Below are 24,965 nucleotides of genomic sequence, written 5' to 3'. Positions count from 1 at the left end.
ATTTGGCCGCGGGATAATGTTTTTAAAGCTTTGAAATACTATGCATAGCTGAGGAAAACTTAGATAGTGGAAAGGGATATAACATTTTTAACCCTGTTACAGGGAGCCCCAGCACTCAACACTCGAAACATATTTATAGATGATCTTAGCGATATAAAATATAATACAAATTCACATCATATTCAATTAATATATTACAGAAATTTATGAAAAAACGTTTGGAACCCATCCCCGCCGGGATTCGAACCATCATCTTCCGAGTGGTAGTTAGTGACGCTATCCATTACGTTAACGAAACCCACTGACATATCTTTATCTTTACAATTCCACTTATTAGATATTAATTCCAATATTAATAATTTATATCATTGAATACAATTAAAGCAAATGAAGTCCCCTTCCCCTAGATCATCTTTTTCCCTGGAAAAGGACTAACGTATTCAACCTAGAGGGCACTAAACGCGATGGGAACTCAAGAGCAAAGAGGTCCAAGCGGAAAATTAAACCTAACTGACTGAATTACTATTTATAGTGATGTTGAAGATCGGCTTGGTGGGCAAGCAACTGAAACAAGCTATTAATAGCATTGTTCTTGTTGTTGTTTGTTAAAAGCAGATTGGAAAGGGGTGTTCCAGCTACATATAAAAAAAACAAGGCTTCAGGGACTTATCAAGAGACCTTTTCGCAAAAGACAATTTAGGGAAGGCTGTTCCAGAAACTAGTGAGCCCGATGCATGTGCCAAATCGGTCTCCCATAATGCGTGTCGACGACGTACGAAGATAGAAGGCAAATGGAAGAGAACGTGCAAGATGCAATTGCCGTTGCTCTATCGTGCGTGCTACCGTTCATTGGGATGACTCGTGCAAAGAACAAAGATCAACGACTTTGTAATTAGTAAATTTTTCAAGTTACCAAGAATCTTCGACGTGGGAAGTGTCTAATATTACAATGTACCTCGACAAAACTTCTAATGCTTACCCCAAAACTCCACTAAAAGACTACTCTAAAATGTGCCATCTACTTATTTAATCTTTTCCCTAGAATCCCAAAAAATATGTACCTACTGAACGCTAAGAGAGAATGACGCGTGCCTCGATAACGGGACGATCCACGTAATTTTCAGACGAGGTAAAGCCACGGAGAACAGCGACGGTTGTAATTGGACCACTTTGCCGCTAAACGAGCTTAACGATCGATTCTGCCTTCCACTCTAATGGTATAATGCGCAGAGGCGATAGAATGGATCTTCTGTGGTCTGACGTTGTTTTAATAACGGAAGCGTCGAGAAATCATGAATCCGAAACGTGTACGATGATGGTATCACTGAGCATAAGGAAACTAATGATCCCTTCGGAACGATAGAATTTTATTCAATTCCAAAATCGAAGGTTGCACTATGTACTACCTGCCACTCTATTCGAACCAACGAGACTATGTATACTCGGCCCATGGTATACATGCCAAGAGCCATGAACTATACACCAACCAAACGAGTGCCTAAGTGGATCTTCAGGTCTCGAGACGTCTCCCCCATCGGCAAGGGGTACTCTCTCTCTATCAATAACGACCAACGATCCTGCCACTCGAACAAGTTGTTTTCGTTCGATGGAGAGGCTTTCTGTTCGCGTTACCGACCGACACTGTACTTATTCGACAAGTGAAAACGACCGTCCGATCGCGTACGCGGAAAAAAGCTAAAAGTCCGTAGTCTGAGACTTCGCGAGGAGAACTAGCCGCGACTAGGCAGAGACGGTACGACATTGCGCTTGTAGAACCGCTTTAACGTGCGAGGCAAACGGGCGACGTGTTACACAACGATGGCCAAAAAAGCTGTGCCAAGCTGCGTGGCGCTGGGCCACGGGGCGTAAATGTGTCCACCTAACCTCGAAACAAGACAGAGAAGTGGTACACACGCAACCCGTCAGACTCTTATCCACATGTTCATACCGTGTATGTGTATGTGTGTGTGATAGGTCTTCGGTGTGTGTCACGCGCGTGTTTTAGGGTTGCGAAAAAGCTCATGGTTATTTGGACTCGTTTCTCGGCTCGGTTCGTCTAGGACACGCGTGTTATATAGGTGAATCATTAATCAATAATTAATGATTATTTTTAATAATTCAAATTCTATTATACCCGTTTATTTGAATTTGTATGTTTTAGTTTTTAATCCTTCTTACGAAGGCCACACTACCCTGTACATTTTTATATATTTTAAATTATTTATATTTATGCAAATAAAATTCAAACTAATTGGTTTCTTGGAATTTTGTGTTATAGAACCGGCCTAATTATAAACAATATTGAAAAATTTCATTTCAATCACTACTCGTTCACAGAAACAATAGAATTTCTAGCCTCAATGTCCTGTACGAAGAAAAGGTTAAGACTCATTCTTTAACAAGGTGTTTTCCGACGGATATCCGGTGGAGGTGACGATCCGGATATAGGTCACACCGGGAACGATCGATTCTCAAGGTGGTGGATGGCTATCGAATGCATTAAACAAACTACTTTCAGTAGTTTCCGCGTGCGACCTTTGCACGAAATATAATTAGTGTCAATTATTGAATATGTGCATGACGCTTTATTGTCAATAAATTTCCATCGATCTCAAGAAAAGAGGGAGAGGCGAGAGAGAGAGAGAGAGAGAAAGAGTCACCACATGCGCCACCTGCTAGTTGCACACGCGTACTTTTACTTTTAATATCCACGTCAATCGCGTGTACAATCGCGATCAAATTAGGCTTCTCTAGGGAAAATAGAGAATTCTAAAAATCTTAATTTTGACGATATTAATATTAAATTAAGTAATTTAGAAATAAAATAAAAACATAAAATTTAGTATATAACTGAGAAATATGAGTAACAAATAAAGATCAATTCAAATGCCCCATGTAAACGTTTACGCGCTCGTGATTGGGTCGGCTCCTGTACCCTATGTGTGTACATACAGGGTGATCCTCTCGCTACGGGACACAAAGGAACACTGGCGACAATGGACCCCTTGACCGCACCATGAAGAGGTCCGTATTGTCACGTGCCAGCGGGGACCTACCCGGGCCGAGACGGCTCTGTGTGTCTTCATGATGCGGTCAAGGGATTCATTGTCGCCAGTTCCTTTGTGTCCCCTGGCGAGAGGATCACCCTGTATATGTATACATACATGAGAACCCTTTCGCTTCGCTGTCATTCTCCTTGCGTATGCCAATGGGGAAGAGCCAGAACCATAGACATAATTTTTCCTAGAAAAGCCTGATTTTAAGCAAGGACTCTATCAATAATGAAACTCATACATATGTTCCCAATAAAAAATGTTTAAATATCCAAGTTATTTTATATAAGGTTTTCTAATGCACGTTAGACAATTACTGTAGCATGCGTGACTTGCATACACAACCCATTCGCTTTTACACTGTTCCATAAATCATGAAAATTTGCCTTCTGATAAGATTGTAACATATCAAAGTTCGGTTTTACTCTTTATTCGTGAAAGAGAAAAAGCTTGGAATAGCATGGTGATTCATATGCAGGTAACGGTATGAGTCAGAATTATTTTTTGTCTATACCACTGAAACGCCCTTTTGATCGAAAGCACTATGAATGATATTCTCCTCCCTAAATGATGCAAGGATATGGCGAGACAAATATTTGCAATTTTTACGATTTCGGGGATTTTGAGACCGCAGGTAACACTATGTACTCGAATTTACCAAATAAATTGAACATGTTTACTGTATAACAACAAAGGATTAATGGAAATTTACCGGAGTCCCACGGAATTGTATAAATTACGATAATCCATGTAAGCCTAGACCAGTATTTCTAAATTAGCACATATATATCATACGTGTTGGTCGTGACGTCAAGCTGGACTCTGTTGCTCGTCGATATTCACCTGCGTAATCGATGCCATGTTCGAATGCCACAAAATGAACAAACATATCAAGCGAGGCTGCTGCCTGTCATTATCCGCATGGAATCGTAAAATCAGTAGCAGCTTTCAAATTCAAAAACATGAGTCCATCCATAAAAATAATTAAAAAAGAAAAACATAATTCAAACGATAAAAGAAGGAGGAGCGAGCAAGAAGGATCCAAGAACAGTAAGAATCTTGCCAAAGACAATAGCAGTAAGGCAGGGATGGGGATAATGAAGAAAAAGAGTGGAGGGAAAGAGAGGGGGACATGATAAAGAGCAAACAGCAGCCTCCCTTGCCAGGTGAACGGAACCTGGTCCGACGGCGACTTAATCTTAGAACACCTCCTCCACTGCCAACAAACGAACAGACTTCTCACCGTCACACTACCCTGTGTGGGATTCACTTTCGTCATCGTGGAACACGTCGCGGATCGGTACACGCACACGGCGTGGTTACCGCACAACACACCGCGGCTGCGACGGTTAACGGACTAAAGAGGTGGACGCGCAACGACGCGAAAACTGATACGCTATCGCGACACGATCTCGGTTCTCGCAACACCACGCGACGCGACCGGAGTATTCAGGGAGAACACAGAAATCGGAAGAGAACGCGATCGAACGCGAGAGAAAGATGTAGAATAATTAGGTACAGACGGAGTGAAACCGAGAGAGAGCGCGAACAAGGAAGTAGAATGGCAGGAGAGGTAAAACGTAAACACGACACAGAAAAGGATCCATAGCGGGGTTCTATCCTCTATGTAAACGCTCCTTCAAGTATTTCGCGACGGTGGAGTCCTCGTTGTCTCGTAAAACAACACAACGTATCCGCGCGAGGAAAGTGCACCTGCGCGGTCCTGCGTCGTTTTCTCGGTCGCGGCCCGTTTGTCCCTGTGGTGCCACCTCTCTACCCCTCCCAGCCTACTAACCCTCTCCCCCCCATGGTTCCTCCTCGAGTGCGCCTAACCCTCTCCTCCTCTTTTTACGTTCCAACTTGCCGCTCATCGACTGGAGGGGACTAAGAGGCACCTTCTGCCTCCTCTTTCTCGCACCGTTCCCCTCCCTCGTTCTGCGGCAACATCCACGTCCCTGTAACACCACCCACTCATCCAACACCCGACGTGTACCGTCGAGAGTCGATTACCGTCGACAGAGAACCGGGGACGGACCCTTCCACTCGATACAAGTGGCCGAGAGACAGACACACCAATATGGCCGACTAAATTCAACCGGTCGTGGCACACAGCCGGGAGATTATGTAAGTCCCGCGGATGATTATGAGTTTTCGCATCGTCAGAGCGGAGGGACGCATTTGCTTTAGCTCGGATGGTAATTGAAAGGCGAGATTTTAAAATGGACCCTTATTGGGTCACCTCAGGATTAAACGCGCCCGAGTGTCACAGTTGGAATGGTCATTAGTACGCTAATTAACCCCCTCGACTTGTGGACCGTAAAAGCTACACGAGTCCTATACACTTTAGCCTAGCAGCGCGAATTTTTTCAGTGGTCGTTGAACCCAAACAGATTCGATCGATATAAAGTGCACCGGAGTTGCACGAAACCGGGATCATTCGTGATTGAACCGTATGCGGGGGTTGTATACGGGGTTACCCCGTCGGGTGTTACGATACAAAGCCGAGGAAAAGCTCTTGTGTGCTACAAATCCAAAATTAGACACTGCCAATCACCAAGAGCAATCTATATACGGGGACAATCGATTACCTTCGGGGAACGGCGTGTACCGTCGAAGCCATCGTGCTCGATATTAATCGGCCCGATGTACGGACGATATTAATAGCTCGATTAGGAAGGACCAACACAAAGCAATTGGCTCGTGAGAGAGATCGAATGCTAACCAGGTTAATATAATTCCGCAGGATGATACTCGGAGATGTCTCGCATTGTCAAATTACATAAGCCACAGTGGTAGCAAAGAAAACCAGCGATTTTTCACTCGTCACAATTCCGGTAACTTTGGATCTATCATAAAGCCAGGTATTGTTTGCGCGAGAGTGAAGCAAACTCTGCTTTTGGCTCGGCGACAAGCTCGTCGTGCGCAGTTGGCTTGGTTCAATATAAAAAGAATTCACGGGGACGAGTGGATTTGGTTGGGATCATTAATAGGAATCGTTCGAGTTCAAAATTAACAACGATAACTTGTTGGAAATAAGCTAACGATAAAACAGAAGGATTAAGTTAAAACCGCGTGACTGCGCAGTTCGTTTCGTCCGAACGAGCAAGCGTTTTAATTAAATTGTAATGGAAGAGCCGATTGCTATAGACCGTAACCTCAAAGGACTGTTTGATTGTCAATTAATCGCAGAAGACATCCCGGGCAGAACTTCGCAAACAACAACGGAATTATTCCCAGGGGTTGGAGAGAAAAGAATCTAAAAAAAAAAAAAAAAGAAAAATAATACCGTGAAACATCGAAACCGCATTCTACGAAAGCCGCGTCGCCCTGTCTGACCACGAATCGAACTTTTCTACTTTGAAACCGAGCGAGGCGGCGGAGATGCACGAATGAGCACGAGGGAAGCCGAAGCAACACGTGGCCCCGGGAACACACGAGCGACTACTGTTCGTACTATACATACAGCCGATTATTCTAGCTATGAAAGTCCGGAACTGTTACGAGCTCTTCACGACTCAATGTCACGGTTTCAGCACGCGCGATAAACGCGTCCAAGTGTGACAGAATCGACGAGAAAACAGAGAGAAAAAGGGAGTGGGGAAAACGGAATAAAGAAAGGAATGCGAATGAATAACGATTACAACGCAGTTGGTTCATTTGGAGAAGCAAGCACAGCTGGTGGTGGAGGTAAAGTTGGAACCAATCGGATTACGCCGTCGATGATGTCCAATCAGAAGCGGCAATTTTAAAGGACTTGAAATTTCCCGAACAATTTAAACGACCCATATGTGTATTCTGAACATTGATGTGGGCGATGTTTAAAACAATTGTAATAATTTAACACGTTTGTCCGAAAATATATTAACATTGTCAGAAATGCAACCTAAATTGTCCTAATCAATTGTGAAATTGATGAGTTATGTAACATTTTAAATCATAAGCTCTTATGAGTAATCACTTGCTCACACGTTACACTATCACACACTGTGTATGAAACAACATCCAGACTGACTATATTTCCGATTTATGAATCACGTTTCGTTTCAAAGAAGCGGACAAAAGTATCTACCCTCGAATCGTCTTAACTCGGAAACTACTTACAACCTCCTACACATCTATTACTTTTTTATGCTTTAATCTAGTTTCATGTTATCTATAATGTTCCACGCGATGGTGTACGAGCACAGCAACACGCGCCGGAGTAACTCGACGTTTTCGAGCACGACAGACAGGTCGAGTAATTGGATCGAGCAGCAGGGCTGCGATTGGCAGCCGCCTAACAGGCCTGTTTCAACCCCCATCCAGGAAGTGGAAAAGGCTCGAGAGAGAGAGAGATCCTCTATAACGCTTTTGCTTAACTTGACCTTAATTTCACGGGGCACAATCTCATTGTCGTTTACGAGTCCTTGGAAATTATAGAGAAAAAAAATAGATCACCAGTACTCGTTAACACTATTCTAATTATTGGTGTAATTTATGCAATTTAATGTAACACCGCACAAGATGGAGGTTATGTTCCTTCGAAAGTCTCATTTCGTCCCATTTTTCCGCAGAATAATCCAAACGCCTTTTCCGCTGGGTCGTTCCAACAATTTGAATAGCAATCAGAGAGGCGGAGTAGGATTTTTCCGCCGCTTTTTCATGCAAATTCTGCTCTTCTTTTTCCCCCGACAGATAATTTCATTCGCACGCGATTTCCTTCGCCTCGTCCTCTCCCTTAACCCCTGTGTATACCACCTCGCAGATTTTCTCAAACCACCATCACCTCTTTTCTATGGTGGTAACGCGTAGAATGACGTCAGTGATTCCCACTCTTCCGCTCGGTAATCCCATCCGGAAATAGGAAGGAGGGAGAGTGACGGGGGTGGAATAGCACGCGTTTCGGTCAATAGCAACCGGGATCAATTCTGGGAATTCTCGAATGTTTCCGCGTTCGAGGCTCGACTTTAAACCCACCCATCGCATACCCGGCAATTTTCATTCTGTTTTCCAGCGAAGCGAACCGGAGGACGAACTTTCTATTGTGTTTATTTACGGATACACAAATTGGGCGACGAAATGTAAATTTTGCTATTCGAGGATAAAGGTGACTGAATTAATAAGCTGAGACTTGTTAGGAGGAGTCCGCATGAAACTTTTACGAATGGCTGTATGTTAGAAATGGCAAAGAGATTTTGTTGAAAGAGTCATTGGAAGGTTCGTTAAATTTATCAGTTGGTGGAGAGCAAGGTTGAAAAGGTAAAGTCAAGGAGGAGCATCGAAGGGAAGACACCCTTATTCCGCTCCGTAATCAGCTTCGCTTCTGGGGGAGGAGACACTAACACGTCGTTATACTAACGGGGGTCAACCTTGGGACACATTAAGGGTACCATGGTTTGCACGGTAATAGGGCCAAGGACACCTCAGGCTGTGCTTCCATTTGCTTGAATAAATGATGGAATATCGACAAATTGCTTTTAACTTATGGACAACGTTTATGTACAATATAACTAAGTCCTTCCAACGTGAACAATTTTCTCAAATAATAAATGCCATTCATTATTTTTACTATCTATAATAACAAGTATACTCGCGATCATTTTCAACTTGCCTTTCCATTTTCGATATTAATCAGGAACTTATTTCTTTTAATCACCACTGATGCTACCCTTGGTCCCCATCCCTTTTATCAAGACACACCACTTTCGAAAAGGCCTGAGGGCAACAGGAGGCGCGTACAACAAGCGCAACAAGGTGAACTACTCTCTTCCCTCGGTGACCGAGAGAACCGGGGAGGGATTCAGGCACGAGCGGCCGTCAGGGGTTGACCTAATTTCACTTCATAGGTTGGCCTCTGACTGTCTGACCTTTTCCCAGGAGAGAGTTCCTGGCGAGGGTGCGCTTGTGCACCACCCAGAGGATGATGATCGGTGGTGGGACAAAGAGGATCGTGCAGCACGTGTATGGCCTTCGCGTATCAAAGAGAGAGCAAATCGAGACGGGTAACAAAGAGATACAGAAAGCACGTAGAATGTTGGCGAAAAATGAAAGACAATGAAAAACGAAACTGGGATTAATGGAACATGACTCAAGCACAATTTTAACATCTTTCCGTTTGGAATTTTCAATTTCAAAGAATGCCGTGGGTGAAAGAGGGGGAACAGAGAGCAAGATATTAATCTCTATCCGGAATGCCTAGCGGATTCTCTGGCGTAGGCGTATAAACGACGTAGGAGGTGGTGGAGGTTCGCCAGGCAGGTGCGGAACCGACCGTGAGGGGATAAATGAAACTGGGTCACCCCTGGGAACCGGTGAGCCTGGGGCTCGTGGTGTCCGGGAACAACTGGCCAGAAGAGCCTGACGAACATCCGTTTGAAAACGGAAACTGATACATATTGTACAGCAAACACCTGTTTATATATGCTTCCATTTTATACGGCCTGATATATTCCACCCAAGATAGCCTTCAAAAATTACTACTAAATACATCTGTAAAAACATATGAATCATTTTTGTTCGCGTACACGCATAGAAAAATTGATGCGAGAGAAGAGGTGTGTGTGATTGAATATCATTGAAGAGAGTTGACCTAGATTGGTTGAACGAAAAATACGTGGTGGGATTATCGAAATAATTCCGCCTCAAACTGGACCGATACTGCTCCACATACGCGTTTGTAGAGAGGTATTAGATACATGATACACTCTAGATCAAAGCAGGCTTTCCCAGGAAAAGCGGTGATGTCCAGCATTCTCACCCTTCCCCATCGGGAGCTCGGAGGAGACTGACGATGCAGCGAAAAGGGCCTCATATACATATGTACAGTGAGAGGCAAAAGTAAGTAGACACTGTTCAAAATAGAATACCTCGGTTAAAATTGGACTAAATAATTTGAGGTTTTCTGAGAAGCTATAAAAATTAATTCACTAAAATATGTATTTTCATCGTTTTAAAAAATTACAATTTGTTAAAATGGTGAAAAAAAATAGTGAATGGTAATTCACTAGTAACGGAACTAGTCACGTTCTTAGATAAAAGGTCGCAATTTTCGGAAATTTTAATTACTTATAACTTTTAAACGCGTTGACCGATCTCGATGAAATTTTCATTATAGACTCACATAAAAAAGTTGAAAGAATACCATTTACGATTTCAACAAATTGTTATTTTTTAAAACGATGAAAATACATATTTTCAAAACCTCAAGTTATTTAGTCCAATTTTAACAGAGGTATTCTATTTTGAACATTGTCTACTTACTTTTCCCTCTCACTGTATACATATAATCCTTTGGCAGACCACCACTCGCGTACGAACGACTACGCGAGAAGTTCGAATTGATATTAATTAATTATTCATACTTCTCAGTTATGTAATAAAGTTTGTAATATTTAATAAATAAAAATTACATCATATTTATTCTAAATTACTTTTAATATTAATTTTGAGAACTCCTACTTTCTCTATATAATTTTCCCTAGAGAAGCCCGATTTGATCATGAGTATACTCTGTTTCTATGACGGAATTACAGCGCATCTGAACTCGACATGGAATTGCAGGTATGTCTAATACCGAGTACACACATTAAGCCTGGAATTGTAACGCTCTCGGGATATGGCATAATGTAACATAATCGAATAACTCTCTCGAATCTTGTGTGACCCCTTCTACGGTCTCTACGTGACGTCAATCACTAACTTGAAATCAACTCGTGTATATCTGTGCCGGTAATAACTCGACACACCGTGGGCAGCTTCCAGAATGGAACAATAAGAGAACTGGAAAATATCGCCAAGAATTTTGAAAGAATTTCTTTAAAATCATAAGCAGTAGAATTGAATAGGAGTTTCATGTTTGGATGAAAATGGTGGATGCTAAAAATGATCAGCTGTTGTTAAACGTCCGAGACTGGATTGCATAATGCTTGAATTACGTGACACGACGCATTCCCTTCCTTCTTCCGCTCTTCCGAACTATCTACGTGCAATGTGGATAGCGTTGCACCTAGAGTACAAGGCTACCAGTTAGCCAGTAACGTACAAATACTCGAGGCATATAATAAATAAAAGTGATATGCTAACTGTATCGAATAACATCGAATCTTTTTAATACAAGTTTCAAAAATAATTATGAAAAATAAAAGATATATTTTTAGGATTCTCTAATGATAAAATATATTTATATCAAAGGAGCCATTTGTTCCACAGTGCACATATCAGATGTGCCCATTAGAGGAACAGAACGAGATGGTTCCAACCTGCCAAAAGCGCATACTGCATTTCTTGCAGTCATTGCAGCACATCCTTACGTAATTCCACCTCCCGCCCCCCCGTGTCTCGTCGCTACAACGCGACATTTTTACACCCGTCTCTCCCTCTTCTCGCGCGAGTTTTCTGGTAAAGTAACGTCGAATGACGTCCAAGTTAAATTTTCCGTCGAGTCGCGCGGATATATTTACTACGTACCGGGAGAAGAGCGGGCACTTGGACGGCCCTGGGCTTTTACCGTCCCAACGACAGAATCGACGAGACCGACGAGGAAAAACATTACCCACAAGCTTTTTTTTGAATTCTAAGCGAATATATCGCTTATCCCAACGACAGAATCGACGAGACCGACGAGGAAAAACATAACCCACAAGCTTTTTTTTTGAATTCTAAGCGAATATATCGACGGGTACATTTGGATATTAGTTGCAATCACACGTACGTGTCACTGTAATATTGAAACCTTGAATACAGAAAAGTTGGTCCGCCTACATCCGCTGCGTTGTTGATTTTGTTTGTCAACACGTATGTACTCGTTCCAAGTGAACGGAGATTTTTCATTTCCACGTTTTCCATCGTGGATCAATAACAAACATTTTTCGATTAATTGCAGTAATGACTGGGATGATGTCACGCGATGTATCGCGATGATCTAATGAATGCACCGGAAGATCTTTAATGCGTTCAATAATCAATTAGCGTTCTTATAAAAACATTAATTGAATATTTCATTACGTCATATTTTAATAAATATTCTTATATTGAAATCTATTTGGTAAGTATTTAAATTCTTCGATTTTCCATACGAGAGCATAATTGATCGTTTTAATCGAAGAAGAAGATTAGCTTGTGGAATAGTTGACAGTGAGCGCCCTCTATGACTCGAGAGCCACTCGAGGGAAAGTCTCCTGCTGGGAGGCTCGAGGATCAGCTGATTAGTCGACAGAGCGTCAGCTGATTTTGACAGCCCGGCCGACCTTGTGCGCATCTTAACGCGCCACACTGGATTCAAATGCGCGAACTTCACGTTCTTCGCGCAGGTGAACTGCGCATCCCCACTGCGCATACTCTTTTTCTCATACACGTGAACGATAGACGGAAAAACATTTTATTTAAGTCTTGTAGGTCACTTTCATTATGGTTATGGAATCAATTTTTCAAATATAGCCACTACTTCTAAATTGTACTAATAGTAAATGAAGAAGACCAACGATGACAATCTCGTTTCATTTAAGAATGTGTCATTGCTATAGTAACGGCATGGTGCGTACCTGCGCGTTATTCGTTTCGTCAGATTAGTTATATCCATTCTGAAATCTGTTGCGACCCCGATCAATAAATTTACTTCTCAGCTGTCACCGTCTCGTGTTTAGTGGACTTATCAAGAGACGCGTACACACGCTGGTCGCCATTAAATTAGATTATCATCTTTTGTACCATAGAAGCATAGATGATTTTTCTTTCTCTCGCTACTTGTACTAGAGTACATATAAATCTGCATTTCTTTTGTGCTCGAGACCATCATAATTTTTTATTTCAACACTGTGACTATTTGTCTTCAAGCCAAAGAATTATTAAATAAGGAATTATGTGATTTCATGCGTGCAAATGTATTAAGGTTATGTTTAACGCATTTTTCTCGTTCAGCGTTTTTTTTTTTTATAATGTTCCTCCACAATGATACTTCAAAGTGTTTGTTATTCCATAAGATCACCATAGAGACCAGCAGGTAACTCAACGTGGGTTGCTAACGCCCTCAGAAAACTGAGATACCACCAGCTGTGTTCACCCGCTTCATTACCCACCGAGTGAACGCAGAGTGGCTCCCTGTTCTCCGAGAGCTTATTTTGCTGTTTCCGTTCTGCTTTTACCGACCGAACACGAGTTGAATGATAAATTCTATATTTTTTTCCGATTCCTCGGTGGTCGGTATCTTTAGAAAACATACGGAACCATTTCAATGAAAATCCAGACTTCATTGGTCGTGTTAATATTCTCGTAATTCTCTTCTTTATCAGTTGAACGATTATATACCAAAATTCAGTTAATCCTTCTGTATTTTTATGCAGATAAAATGTTGGAAGAAAATTACCACCCAAACTGTCAAATGAAATAAATGTGGAAACCAGTGCAGTAGAAATCAATAAATCGATACGAAAGCATTAAGACGTGGAAGTAAATTGCTTTTTTAGACGATGAACCCCCCTCCAACCACAATACAAAGCTAACTTTCGGTAATAAATTGCGAAGGGTCGCAAACTAATCGATTTTGTAATCATTTTCCACGTTACAACGAGTAGCACCTATTCATCTGATTAATTTCGCGTCAACGGAAAGAGGTGTCACGTGACGTTAAGTACTTTGTCCAACATGGTGGGAAGTTGCTGTCGAAACTTAAACTCCTCTAAAATTAATAACCTCCTGTGATTGTGAACTAAATTCAATCAATTTCAACTTCCTAACCTAAGTAAACTTCGTTCTACACAACTTTTATAATATAAAAGATACCCATGGAAAAATACGTGAATCGTGTCCAGGAATACAAGTCGTCGATAAAAGAAAACAATTACGTAATCAACACGCACGATTTAAACTCCCTTTTACGTTATGCCAGTTTACTCGGTTTTTATCTTATCGAGCGTCGGCCACGCTGCATTCTTCTATCTTTGGCACACAAACACAGAGGACATTCTACATTCAATACCTGAGGCTCGTTGCTTTACAGTTTATGACACAACCTACACTGATCAAACATCAAAAGCGGCCTTCCTTTACCGCATACGTAAACTACACAACATGGTAGATACGAGTTTCAAGGTTAAACGATAAACAACAAGGCCGAGTCAAGGTTATCATGGAACCCCTTTTTTACACAATTCTGTTTTTCCCTAACGATTCGTCACGATTGTTCTATATGAAAAATGCAACCTACATAAGCGTCGTTGAAATTTTAGGTTATGATAATACCAGTTTACAAAATTCCTAGAAACTTATTTTAATGTACCACATGAAATTATTGCAGTATTTAAGGAATAACTTATTTTTTAGTAGTTTTACGCGCAAAACGACACGTTTTGGTTTTTATAACGATACGAATATTAAATATTGTTTTACGACCAATAAAGATTCCCCGGCTCTTAGAGGTTTGAATAATTCCCACGGAACCTCATTGAGCAGTAGAAGCGAGCCAATCAGAGATCACAGCAGAAAGAGGGCGCGTTTACGCACGGCGACGCGTGCAAATGACGTCACGCTGTGACGTGTTCGTGCGTGCACATACGCACGGAGATACGCCGCGTGATTACGGTGGTTCGTAACAGAATAAAATAACGATGCTGATAAGCTAATTCGTGTAATTTTCACTTTAATTCCTATTTTTCATTAACTCGTGATTGGTAAAGGTGGGAGGATTTATAAGACTTTGGGACACGTTTATCCCTAGGCAAAATAGGCACGTGTCTAGGGCCCCTGTAGGTATTTTTTATTTATTATTGCAAATGGTATACTTTATTCTGTTACGAATACCATAATTAATAAGTGAAATGAAATGTATACGTTTACTTACAGTCTACTGCTGGGCTCGTTACTGGCCTCGTCACCTTCGATTCGGTAAACTTTACCGGACATCACGTATTCGAAACTGTCTGCTCTGGAGCCTCCTTCCTGTTCCGTCGCGTTCCATTCCCCTCCATCCGGATACCCGTCCTCCCTCAAGGTCGTTGCAAGTACCAATCGAAATTTATCACCTGCAACAAAATAAAGATAATTATTAGAATGGTAAGAAAAAGTGCTACTATAAATATCGTTATACGATAAAAAGCGTAATGTCGGAAACACGGAAACCGATGTCTAATAATAGGCCCCAAGGTAATTGCATCGAAAATACATTGGGGGCGTTGCAGACGTTCGCTACGGCACGTTTAACGAGATTCACACAGTTGATTGCGTGAACATAAACCAATAAGACTCGTCTTCTCGCTATTTTCACTAAACGAACCATATATGTACGCACACGCGACGAAAACACGAGGAACATTTGGCGTTTACCCCTTCCCTAACCGTCAGCTTACGTGTTGTACATATGTTACGCGAACGTGACACGACACGTTACTTCGAAACGATACACAAAAACTGTAATATATTACACGCGTCGGTTATCTGCGCTGCATCGTTGATTATATAATAAATCGACGTAAGTAACAGAAGAGAAACTGTCGTGATAAAAAATCAAATCATTTCGAACGAGCGGAAGTAAGATCAAACCTTGACAAAAGCAAGTCTATTAGAACAAACACAAGAATTATATCACGCTTGAAATTATTAATTCTAAGACGCGTCTAAAAGAGTATGTAACACACATTTTCTGTTTTTTGGTATTAATAAAACACGCCCAATCTGGAGCGTGTAAAATTTTCTGGGAGAACAGGGGTCAAGGTTAAAAGTCCGCGTTATATCGATGATAGATATAGCACACGGTAATCAATATTACCGGCCGTGGCAATGTCGAGAGGACAATGCATAAGCATCGACTAGAAAGCAAATCAGAAAAATCTGAATGATCAATTGATCGTGTCATGAAGGTATACGTGGGTTAGGCTTACATCACAATAATGATATAATGATTATAGATTATCTAGTTGAGCGATGCCACGGACCGTATTCCATTCCCGGCCATATTAACCAATGCTAGACGGGCAAAGAATATGTATGTCGCGTGATTTACCGCAATAACCTTGACACTGACAGCGACTAACCTATGTACGGTTAAACTTGTTCCCGTTCGAATGTAGAGAACTTCTAATGCACTGAATTTAGACGGTAGATGTAAAACGAAGGGTATATATTTGAAAGGAAACTATACCGTGTAACACATTCAGGAACGTAGAAGCACCCCCGCCGTACGGAGCTTTAATGTGCCCCGAGATCCGCCAAAAACCGCCATCTTGCTTAGTGACGTCAAGCACACAAGTCGGGGGAAAAAGCAGTAAGAGCACAACTATAGTTTATATATCCATTTTTTTTGCACGATGCGCATTCGCATTCACGGCGCAGAACGTCTTACTCTCGTTTTCCATTCGAATATATTCATGCACCTGTCATAGTGACCATTTCCCTTCTGCACTGTAAGTATCATGGCAGATCGACGCATCACGATTTACAACTTATATCCACCTTTAGGCGGATGTTGCACCTGTCATCTTGACACTGTTCCTTTTTCGTGGCACTCTGAACGTTCGACTATTGATAAATAATCCAAAACACTTCATGACATCGTGCAACTTAACATGTCCGATGCTCGCATCTTCGTACGTTAAATAGGTTAGTTGCGCGACGGCGGAGTACGAAAAATACTGACCGTCGCGTCGGAGGAAAAAACGTGCGCACGATACCGCGAATGAGAAAAGTTGAAGGCGAATACGCGATGAAACGACGACGTCGAAACGACACACAGAGCAAACGATGAAAAAACACACACGCGAACACACACGGTCGCCACTTTTTCTTTCAGGAGCGAACGAATATCGCGACCGACACGGTTACGAGTCGTGGCCGTTTTGACCTTGGCATTGAACTTATGGGAGCTGCCGGGTGAGGCAGGAGAGAGGAGTGGGACAAAAGGCCGGGGAGAGGGGAGACGAGCAGAATGTGGCACGATGGAGAGGGGAGAAGAGGAAGGTTGCGTCATCTCGCGCAAGTCTGTGCGCCGCGCGTCAATACAGCGGAACTGCCTGGCCCTATGGACTAACCTTCGTTCTCCTCCTCCACTTTACTCTTCCCCCCTCGACGCATTCTCGTTTAGTCCTGCACGATCGACAAGCTCCTTTCTGCAAAATCTACTCTTCTCTGACAACTGTAAACGCCACTTCTATATTGCCGTTTTCTGACTTTAGTTTCCTATGATAGGATAACTAATTTCAATGATTAGTTAAATTGCATGAGAAACTGAAAAAAAAAACAAACCTGACTTGGTTAATGGAATGGCACTCTTTTCGCGGCTTAAGCTGAAGGAAAACTTCTCAGAGAAGAGAGAAGAAAACAGGATATGAATCTGTAAACACAGCAAGTTGGCAGGGGTAGATCGGCGATGCGGTGCATCCCACCTACTTCTCCTACCCCTGCCCTCAGTGGGTGTGACGCACCCACTCCCTCTGCAGCGCCCGAATCAACGGGTTACATCCAGAACCATCCGTGGGGCGAGTCAAAACGACGATGTTCAGAAGAGAGGGGAGGGAAGGGAGGGGTTGCTGCAGCGTGACGTGGCCTTGGATGCACTTACAAATCTAATACACGTTAATCACGAATGCCCTTCCCTTTCGCGATCCACTTTTCATTACAAAACATGATGATGCAGTTATTCAAAGTTTACCTCCTAATCTTTCATTTCGACAATTCATTAATACAGAAACAATAACAATAAGACGACCTTCGCTATCAATTTACACGTGGAGATAACAAACGTTACTTTAGGATAACAGAATTTCTTCTGAAGACCCTTAAGAAGAAACTTGCGTGTTCAAAAGTACAACGCGTTAAACACAGTCCGTTGCCAGTGAAAAGAAAAATGTCGGAAATCACCTTGAAGTAAAATAATACACTATGCCACTAGTAGCCCACTACGAGCTGCGTGGAACACGTTCCGCCAGTGTTCATTACTCAAGGTCGTCCTTCCGATGTCCCTAACCAAGAAGTGGAAAAGCAACGAGAGTGAAGGAAAAAAATGACGGTGAGCGCACGTGCGTCTCTTAGCGCGAAACACGTGTCGCGTTTAGCAAAGAGAGGCTCAAGATGGAGGGGTATTATCGATTCTCGGACATCGATGATCACGCCCTTCGGAACGAGTATCTTTTTTCTTTCTCTGGCCCGAATACATTTCGGGAATGATATTTTAAACAGGATTTCAACGCGTGTCAATGGTTTTGGCATCCATTATCTACGCAGCCGGAAGCGGAGACATTGCGAAGTTCGCTTAAGAAGGAAAACAGAAACCTAAATATTACGCGGCTGCCATATGCGTCGCAAATGTTCTGCGCGACTTTCACGCGGAGGTAAATCTGTTATCGGGTTAAAAATATATCAGAAATGTATCTGACAGAGGAACCCACGAACTTACAAAACTCCGAACTGTCAATATGTTGTCAGTGAAAGAATATACAGAAAGTATTTTTCTATATGCGGAACATAAAGATGTACTCTAACCTCGAAAATAAATGTCCGTATGAAATCTAATCTTTACAGAAATACGAACGCCATTTTGTTATTCAAATATCACTGAAAAGTAGCCTGTCGAAGCGTATGCTTATAATAAACTTACTAAACATAAACGTGACGAAAGTTTTAGACTACATGTCAGATTATACGAGATTGTAAACCTTACACGGGTTTATCTTGCAAAATTTATGCTTCGAACGTATCGATCAAACGATATTCCCAGAGAAGAGTCGCGCGTGATGTAAACAAACGCAAGAGTCGTGACAGCGCTTCTGCAATATGGCAAACAGAATTTTCATGCGATGCAACCTTCGGACTCGAGACGCCTACCCCGAGGCGGTTAAGCGTATTAGATGGTTAAAATTTTCCGGTTACGAAATTGATATACACAGTTTTTTTACGAACTGTCAATCTCATGGCACCGCGTAACGAGTACCATATGCTCCTTTATCTAGAGCTGGCAAACATATTTCTCGATGAACATGACAGGAGAATGAGCGATCGGGCTAAAATTAACTCCTAACTAGATAATATGGATTTATCGGTGTATCATAAAAAATATTTCTTTTAATTAATTTCAATTCATTTTGATCATAGGTCCAGAAAAAAAGTGAGAATTATCTAAGAAACACTCACCTAATTCCATTGGATACAACCAGCTGTTGATGTCGAGGATCAGGTCCATCTTGAAGGACTCGGACTCGCAATGGAGTCTGCTCACTGCAACCCATCATCATTGATCGCCAGCCGTGTAGGGAAATCGAGAAAAAAAAAAGAAACCAAAAATGCCATTAATTATCTGGGTTCTGTTTTGTACCAATATGCAGGGTGTCCCAACTGTCATGGATACAGCATCCAGAACTGTTTCCCCATCGTGTTAAACTCAGAGAAATGTTACTCTGTCGAATAGCAAAATGTTTCATGCAAATTAGAAACTCTGTCCGATATTATGACTTATTCCCCTACATTGTCATTTTCCCTATGGAACTCTAGGTACAGCAGGCACACCCTGCACACATGCAAAATATCTCAGACACAAGGGAGAAGAGATCTCATATTAAAGATACACGTCATATCATGTGAAAATAAAAAAGGTACCAAAGCATCACGTGATGTCAGCGACGAGAGTGACTCATGAAGTCTTTCGTGTAAGACCGTCATCGCCGTCATTGCGGCGGTGGTTCCGATCACGCGCGATCCCAACAAAGAGGAAAAACGAAACGCGAATATTTCTTTTCTGGATTTTTTTATTCTGAAATGTTAATTTATTAGAACCTAAGTAGAACTTTGTACTTTTCACTAGAATGTCAAAAATATATACTGATCGAATTGAGTAACCTCCTCCTTTTTCGAAGTCGGTTAAAAAGAAGCATAAATAAATGAAATTCATTGAAAATCTTTTGTTCAGTCTTATTTTAATGCAGATTTACAGCGAAATGGCGATCTTGTGAAGCCCGATGATATCTCCGCTGGTATCGTGTATCGAATCTAGGATTACAATCCGACATGTCATCCCGAGTAAACAAATTGTCCTTGGAACTACGTAAATTTCGTAACGAAAGTGGAATTCCGTATCTTGACGGCATCGTTTGACAATTTCGACGATAATCGGTATCGTTTCAATTACATAATTCGTCCTTTGCGCGAGAGCATGTCTTGTTTTCCGTGACGCCATTGTGTTTGGCGCGAACCAATCAGAAGCGAGCTACGTTGCATATCCCCGCGTAATGGACCCGTCCGCGTGACACGACGATTTTGAATCGCGCGCCATTCCGAAATCGCGGCTAAAAGGACGATAATTCCTCCTGAATTTACACACACTTTGTACACGAGCACACTCTACACGCGTAACAGTAATGCGATACGATAATTCAGCGGCAAAGGCATGAAATAACAGACAATCGTGAAATGAGACTACATGTCGCGGGAAAACGAAACGGAAGAAACGTTCTTTCATTCACGTTTCAGAATTATTTCCCCATTTTCCTTTTCTTGGCTAAGCTTTGTTCAAAAGTGCCAGACATTTTTTGTCAAATTTCCATGTAAAAGGACTTGACAATGCTTATCTCCTCCTTTGATAAATTGAAGAAGAAAAAATGTAATTTCTACGTATCTGTGTCTCAATCTTGTGTGAATTAATCCAACTTTTTTCAACCAAGTGACTCATAGTGACTCATATAGTGAAAGAATAAGTTTTTACACGAACAGTGTATTAAAAAGTATAAGTAATATAAAATACAAAATTAAATTAAAAATGGGGCTCTCTCCGTGATCCGCACCCGAAAGAGTTAAGTATGCAAGCTTAAATTACGATTTGATCCGTTTGACTGAAACCGAATTAACTCGTGCGCATAATTATTCCTTTGTTATTTTCATTGAAAGAAGTAACATAAAAGCGTAGGAAAATGTTTTATCGATGAAGATTATTGCACTAAATCAAATTTCCAACCTAAACGAATTACTAATGATCATACGTGAATCTGATGAATTCCAAGTCCCTCCTGATATCGGCTTTTTAATGATAAGCAATCGAAACAATTGAAGAATTATTTCCTATTCTTATTTAAAAATTCGAAGCCCATACGAAATTTATTTCAACAATAAGTCACCGTTACGCGATAAATGAACATTTTACGATTACGATTAAAATGCCAATTGTCGAAAGACTTTTGAAACGTTAAAAATTATCCCAAAGCTGCATACACGTTACATTTTGCTGTACTTTCAATAAGGAAGAAACATACTAAATTTTCTTAAAGTCGGGGTCTTCTCCTAGTAAGACATCGAATTCTACAAGAATCTATTTCCTCCAATTACTCACGCTAATTGACGACGTGGATCATCGACAACCGTCAACAGCAACTGATTGGTCCTCATCTTCTCTAGTTAACTTCCTTTTTTAATTCCGCTTATCTCAGCCTTGCTCGAAACTGCCTTCTATTCCATCGATCCACCATTGATATAACACCGTTTAATCTTTTTACAACTTTCATCATCCCTTTCCTTGTTTCATTGTAACTTTCCATTGTCTCTCGAAACTCGGTTTGGCGAACGTGTATTTCTCGACAGAATAATAAAAAATAAGGGAGAGACTGGTTCCGCACCGCGGATGGTTTATCAAAAGGAGCCCGAAGGTGGCACACGGTGGACTGATCCGTTCCTCGTTGCTGACGTTCCTGCTACCAGCTGCTCGACTTCTATGCGGCGATGGAGAGAGGAGCAGCGACGATCTTTACGGTCGCCCGGTGGTACGTGTTCTCCAACGAAACGCACGGAACCTGCCTTTATCCCCCACCACATAGCCAGCCGACTCTCACACCCTCTAACCCTTCCCCACTCGTCCCACGATTTAGCTACCCTACTACCCACGCGACGGCTATCCTCCTCTTCGCCGCCCCGAAATGCTTTAACCCTCCCACTCCAACCTTCCTCTTCACCTGTCGCACTCTAACCATCATTGTTTTCCTATCTCTCGCTCCTTGATCGTGGAAAGGGCAGGAGGGCTGATTCTCCCTCGATGCTGCTCCTGGCTAGCCTTCCGAGAGATACACCACCACCACCACCACCCTCGTGTACATTCAGAGAAATCTTGGTTAACGCGTCGTTTAAGTATGGAATCATCAGGGGTTCCACTGCTTCTTGGATATTTATCAATAAAAAAAAAAGGAACTTCCTGTTTGCTTCTGGAAGGGCTAATTGCCACTGCCAACTGCACCATTTGATTAGTTTGGGATTTGACCTTTGCGCCATTATAGAAGATACTAATAGTTTTGCAAAATTATAGTAGCGATTGTTTAAGGGTGGTTGGAAAATGTTTTTCGACTTTGAAGACTCAGATTAAGTTCATCCCCTGTTGGTAAAGTGATTCTCTGTTAGCTGATGTGATCAGATTATGTTTTACCTCTTCTCTTTTATCATTTCCCTCTCTATTCTAACTACCCTCATCTTCTTTTTCTGAACATAGGATATACAGGGTGGACCGGATTTACTAATAAGACCAAGTGAGATATTGCTCTATCTATAAGGCTATCTATATTTAGGGATGAGAGCTAAAGCTGATTCGCTCTAAACATTTGCTGGATGACTGAGACGTAAATCTACCCACTAATATCAGGAATCGTCGGCTGATACCGAGATCCTATTAACTATATTTACAAGTGCTACTTTGAAAGCCAATATAGTATCATTTTCCTCCATATACTATCCCCACAATGCACAGTGATCTTTCTATCTGCTAACGTTCCTACCGGCTGGTCCAGTCAGTCGTTAAAGACCCCTGCGACTGCGTGTGGAAGATGGAGGGTACAGAGAGAAATAGATGCAAGAAGTAGTAAAGAGAATGCAACCAACGACGACCTTTACGGTCGGCCGATAAGTTCTCTCCAACGAAACGCACGTAACCTGTCCTTCTCTATTGTCTACTAGCGATCACCACCATCGTTGCCCTCTCTCTCTCTCTCTGTTCTACCAACACAACCTTCTATCTCTGCCTTCACAGAAACGCCCACGCTTCTTCCGTCCTCCTTCCTCCGCATCCGTCTTTTTCTGTTTCGTGATGAAACTAGTAGGGGGTGACAACCACCCAATGCACCCAGAAAGGAATGGCAATAGATTTACCCCCGCCAGCTGGTTAGGGGCGGCGCTGGCTAACCCTCTGACCTCCTCTCTTTTCTCCTCTTCGTTGTTTCTCTCTCACACTCCCTACCAATCTTGTACTATCGTCTCCCTCTCTCTCTCCCTCTCCCTCTCCCTCTTTCACCCTCTGCACCAGGTACATATACACACGTTGATACGTAGCTTCTCTCGTCCCTTTTTTTTCCAGACAAGTTCTTTATCTAACAACAGTACTACCGTCTTCTTTCTTCTCGAACAGTTTCTTGTTTTTATTTGCTCGAACTTCTCTCCTTGTTCTTTTTTATTTTTGCTTTCACTCTATGTTACCTTGAGGCCGGTGTTTTTTTTTTCTTTCTTTTCTTTCGTCTACACAGAGGGGAGGTTCACCGACGTTATTTTGCATTTGGTTAGGTCGGTGGTTCTTCAAACAAAGCGTTTGTCGCTCGTGGTTCTTCCATCAAATTTGCCGGCCAATTTACATCTCTCTTCTAAAAATAACTCGCGCTTTTGTTTATCCACGGATTTCACCTCTTCCCGTTAGTCGAAATTGTTTAAGAACATTTCCAAATGAAATTGTCGAGTCGCCCAACGCAATGGTGGAACATAAGGTAACGAGTTAATAAAATCAAAAAATTCGCAATTAGCGCACTGGAATTGATCATTCTTAATAATCATATTCTAATAACGTGCGTTACATGAATTACCGCAGAAATAGATTCCAACTTTCTATACTTAGAACGTGTAACGGATAATACACTACGGCTACTCCTACACCGATCAAGATACACTGGTGTGTTTCCAGGGATACCCCCGGCCTCGCGACGTCACTTCTATGAAACTGATCACGCGATACCGCGTGTTGGATCACCAATGCCCGAACCCATTTCGTTACCACAGGTGACTATAGTCACCCACCATTAAGTGGTTACCGTATACACATTGATCGAAGAAAAGATCTGGTTAAGTAGGGTCACGTGAGTGTCTAATTCATTGAAGGAAACAGATTCTCAATAAACGACTGCTCTCTAAACGCTTGAGAAGTCTTCGAAACCGTCGTTGCTAAAAACTACCAATCGATATTGATATCGACCATTTCGCGCCCCCTCCATAGTATTCATGACCAATATCCTGAGGAAAAGTCCCTCTTTTGCGGCGTATCGAAAAAAAAAAAAAAAATTAAGTTTAAAGAGAGGGCAGAGCGGACACAGTCGAAAAAAGGAAAAAAGGAAGCAAAAAGGCCTTGATACGAAAGGGGTGGTCGAGCAAGTAAGAGGTTGGTAAAAGGGTGAACACGGGGTGGTTTAACCGGAGGGACAAGGATAGAGGAGGATCGGAGGAAGAACGGAGGGGTGTACTTGGGTACCGAGGGCTTCCCAACTGCGCAGTGTCGCTATCCGCTATCGACCGGTTCACAAGCGCTATAAATACTGGGCACCGGGCTCTCGCCACCCCTGGCGCACACCCCCAGCCACCCACGCACACACCCCTTTGCCGTCACTTCCCCGTCTACCAACACTTCTACGCCTGCAACCTCCCCTCTCGCCCTCCCGCCTCGTAATCCTCTTGGCTCGCACACACAGAGGGGCGCGAAACCTTGACCTTCAAAAGTGCCACGGGAGGGCGAGGGTGGTATGACTACCACCCTCCCGGTGACGCATCTCCCGTACCCCCAGCCCTCTGCTCTCTCGCTTCAACTCTAGCTACAACCTTTCTCTTTCTCGCTTTTCTCTTTCCTCTAAACTTCTCTATCGACGCTGCTTTTTAAGGGGTACTCCCGTTTGGACGCCCATTTTTAATGCGATTTTAAGCAGTTCTGCTATTTGCCTCAATTTTAGCGTTCTG

General features: G+C 42.2%; 1 protein-coding gene and 2 long non-coding RNA genes across 10 annotated transcripts in view; 2 read left to right on the top strand and 1 right to left on the bottom strand.

Annotated features, from left to right (window-relative positions):
• The window catches only part of LOC114876500 (DNA-directed RNA polymerases I, II, and III subunit RPABC3), a 46,876-nt gene that overhangs the window by 7,434 nt on the left and 14,477 nt on the right, over positions 1 to 24,965 (bottom strand). For 5 of the 6 annotated variants that reach the window (XM_029188022.2, XM_029188023.2, XM_029188021.2 and 2 more), the window contains 2 exons: positions 19,146 to 19,229; positions 14,866 to 15,046 (listed from right to left, as the gene is read on the bottom strand). In XM_029188022.2, coding sequence (XP_029043855.1) covers positions 14,866 to 15,046; positions 19,146 to 19,229 — 265 coding nt within the window. Of the gene's footprint in view, positions 1 to 14,865; positions 15,047 to 19,145; positions 19,230 to 21,330; positions 21,749 to 24,965 lie in introns of those variants that run through there. The other variant, XM_046288821.1, reaches the window with a different exon arrangement.
• On the top strand, positions 4,297 to 6,935 carry LOC114876505. Its single transcript, XR_003789400.2, has 2 exons — positions 4,297 to 5,177; positions 5,797 to 6,935. It is a non-coding gene; the product is annotated as an uncharacterized LOC114876505 (long non-coding RNA).
• Positions 16,163 to 19,184, top strand: LOC114876504. 3 transcript variants are annotated; one of them, XR_003789398.1, is made up of 3 exons: positions 16,163 to 16,423; positions 17,769 to 18,346; positions 19,107 to 19,184. It is a non-coding gene; the product is annotated as an uncharacterized LOC114876504 (long non-coding RNA). The 3 variants fall into 3 exon arrangements; XR_003789399.1 differs by lacking the exon at positions 19,107 to 19,184 and having other exon boundaries at positions 17,769 to 18,024; positions 18,195 to 18,539; XR_003789397.1 differs by lacking the exon at positions 19,107 to 19,184 and having other exon boundaries at positions 17,769 to 18,539.

The sequence above is a fragment of the Osmia bicornis genome, chromosome 15 (assembly GCF_907164935.1).
Source record: "Osmia bicornis bicornis chromosome 15, iOsmBic2.1, whole genome shotgun sequence".
Lineage (NCBI taxonomy): Eukaryota > Metazoa > Arthropoda > Insecta > Hymenoptera > Megachilidae > Osmia > Osmia bicornis.
This window is presented reverse-complemented; position numbering and strand designations above follow the sequence as displayed.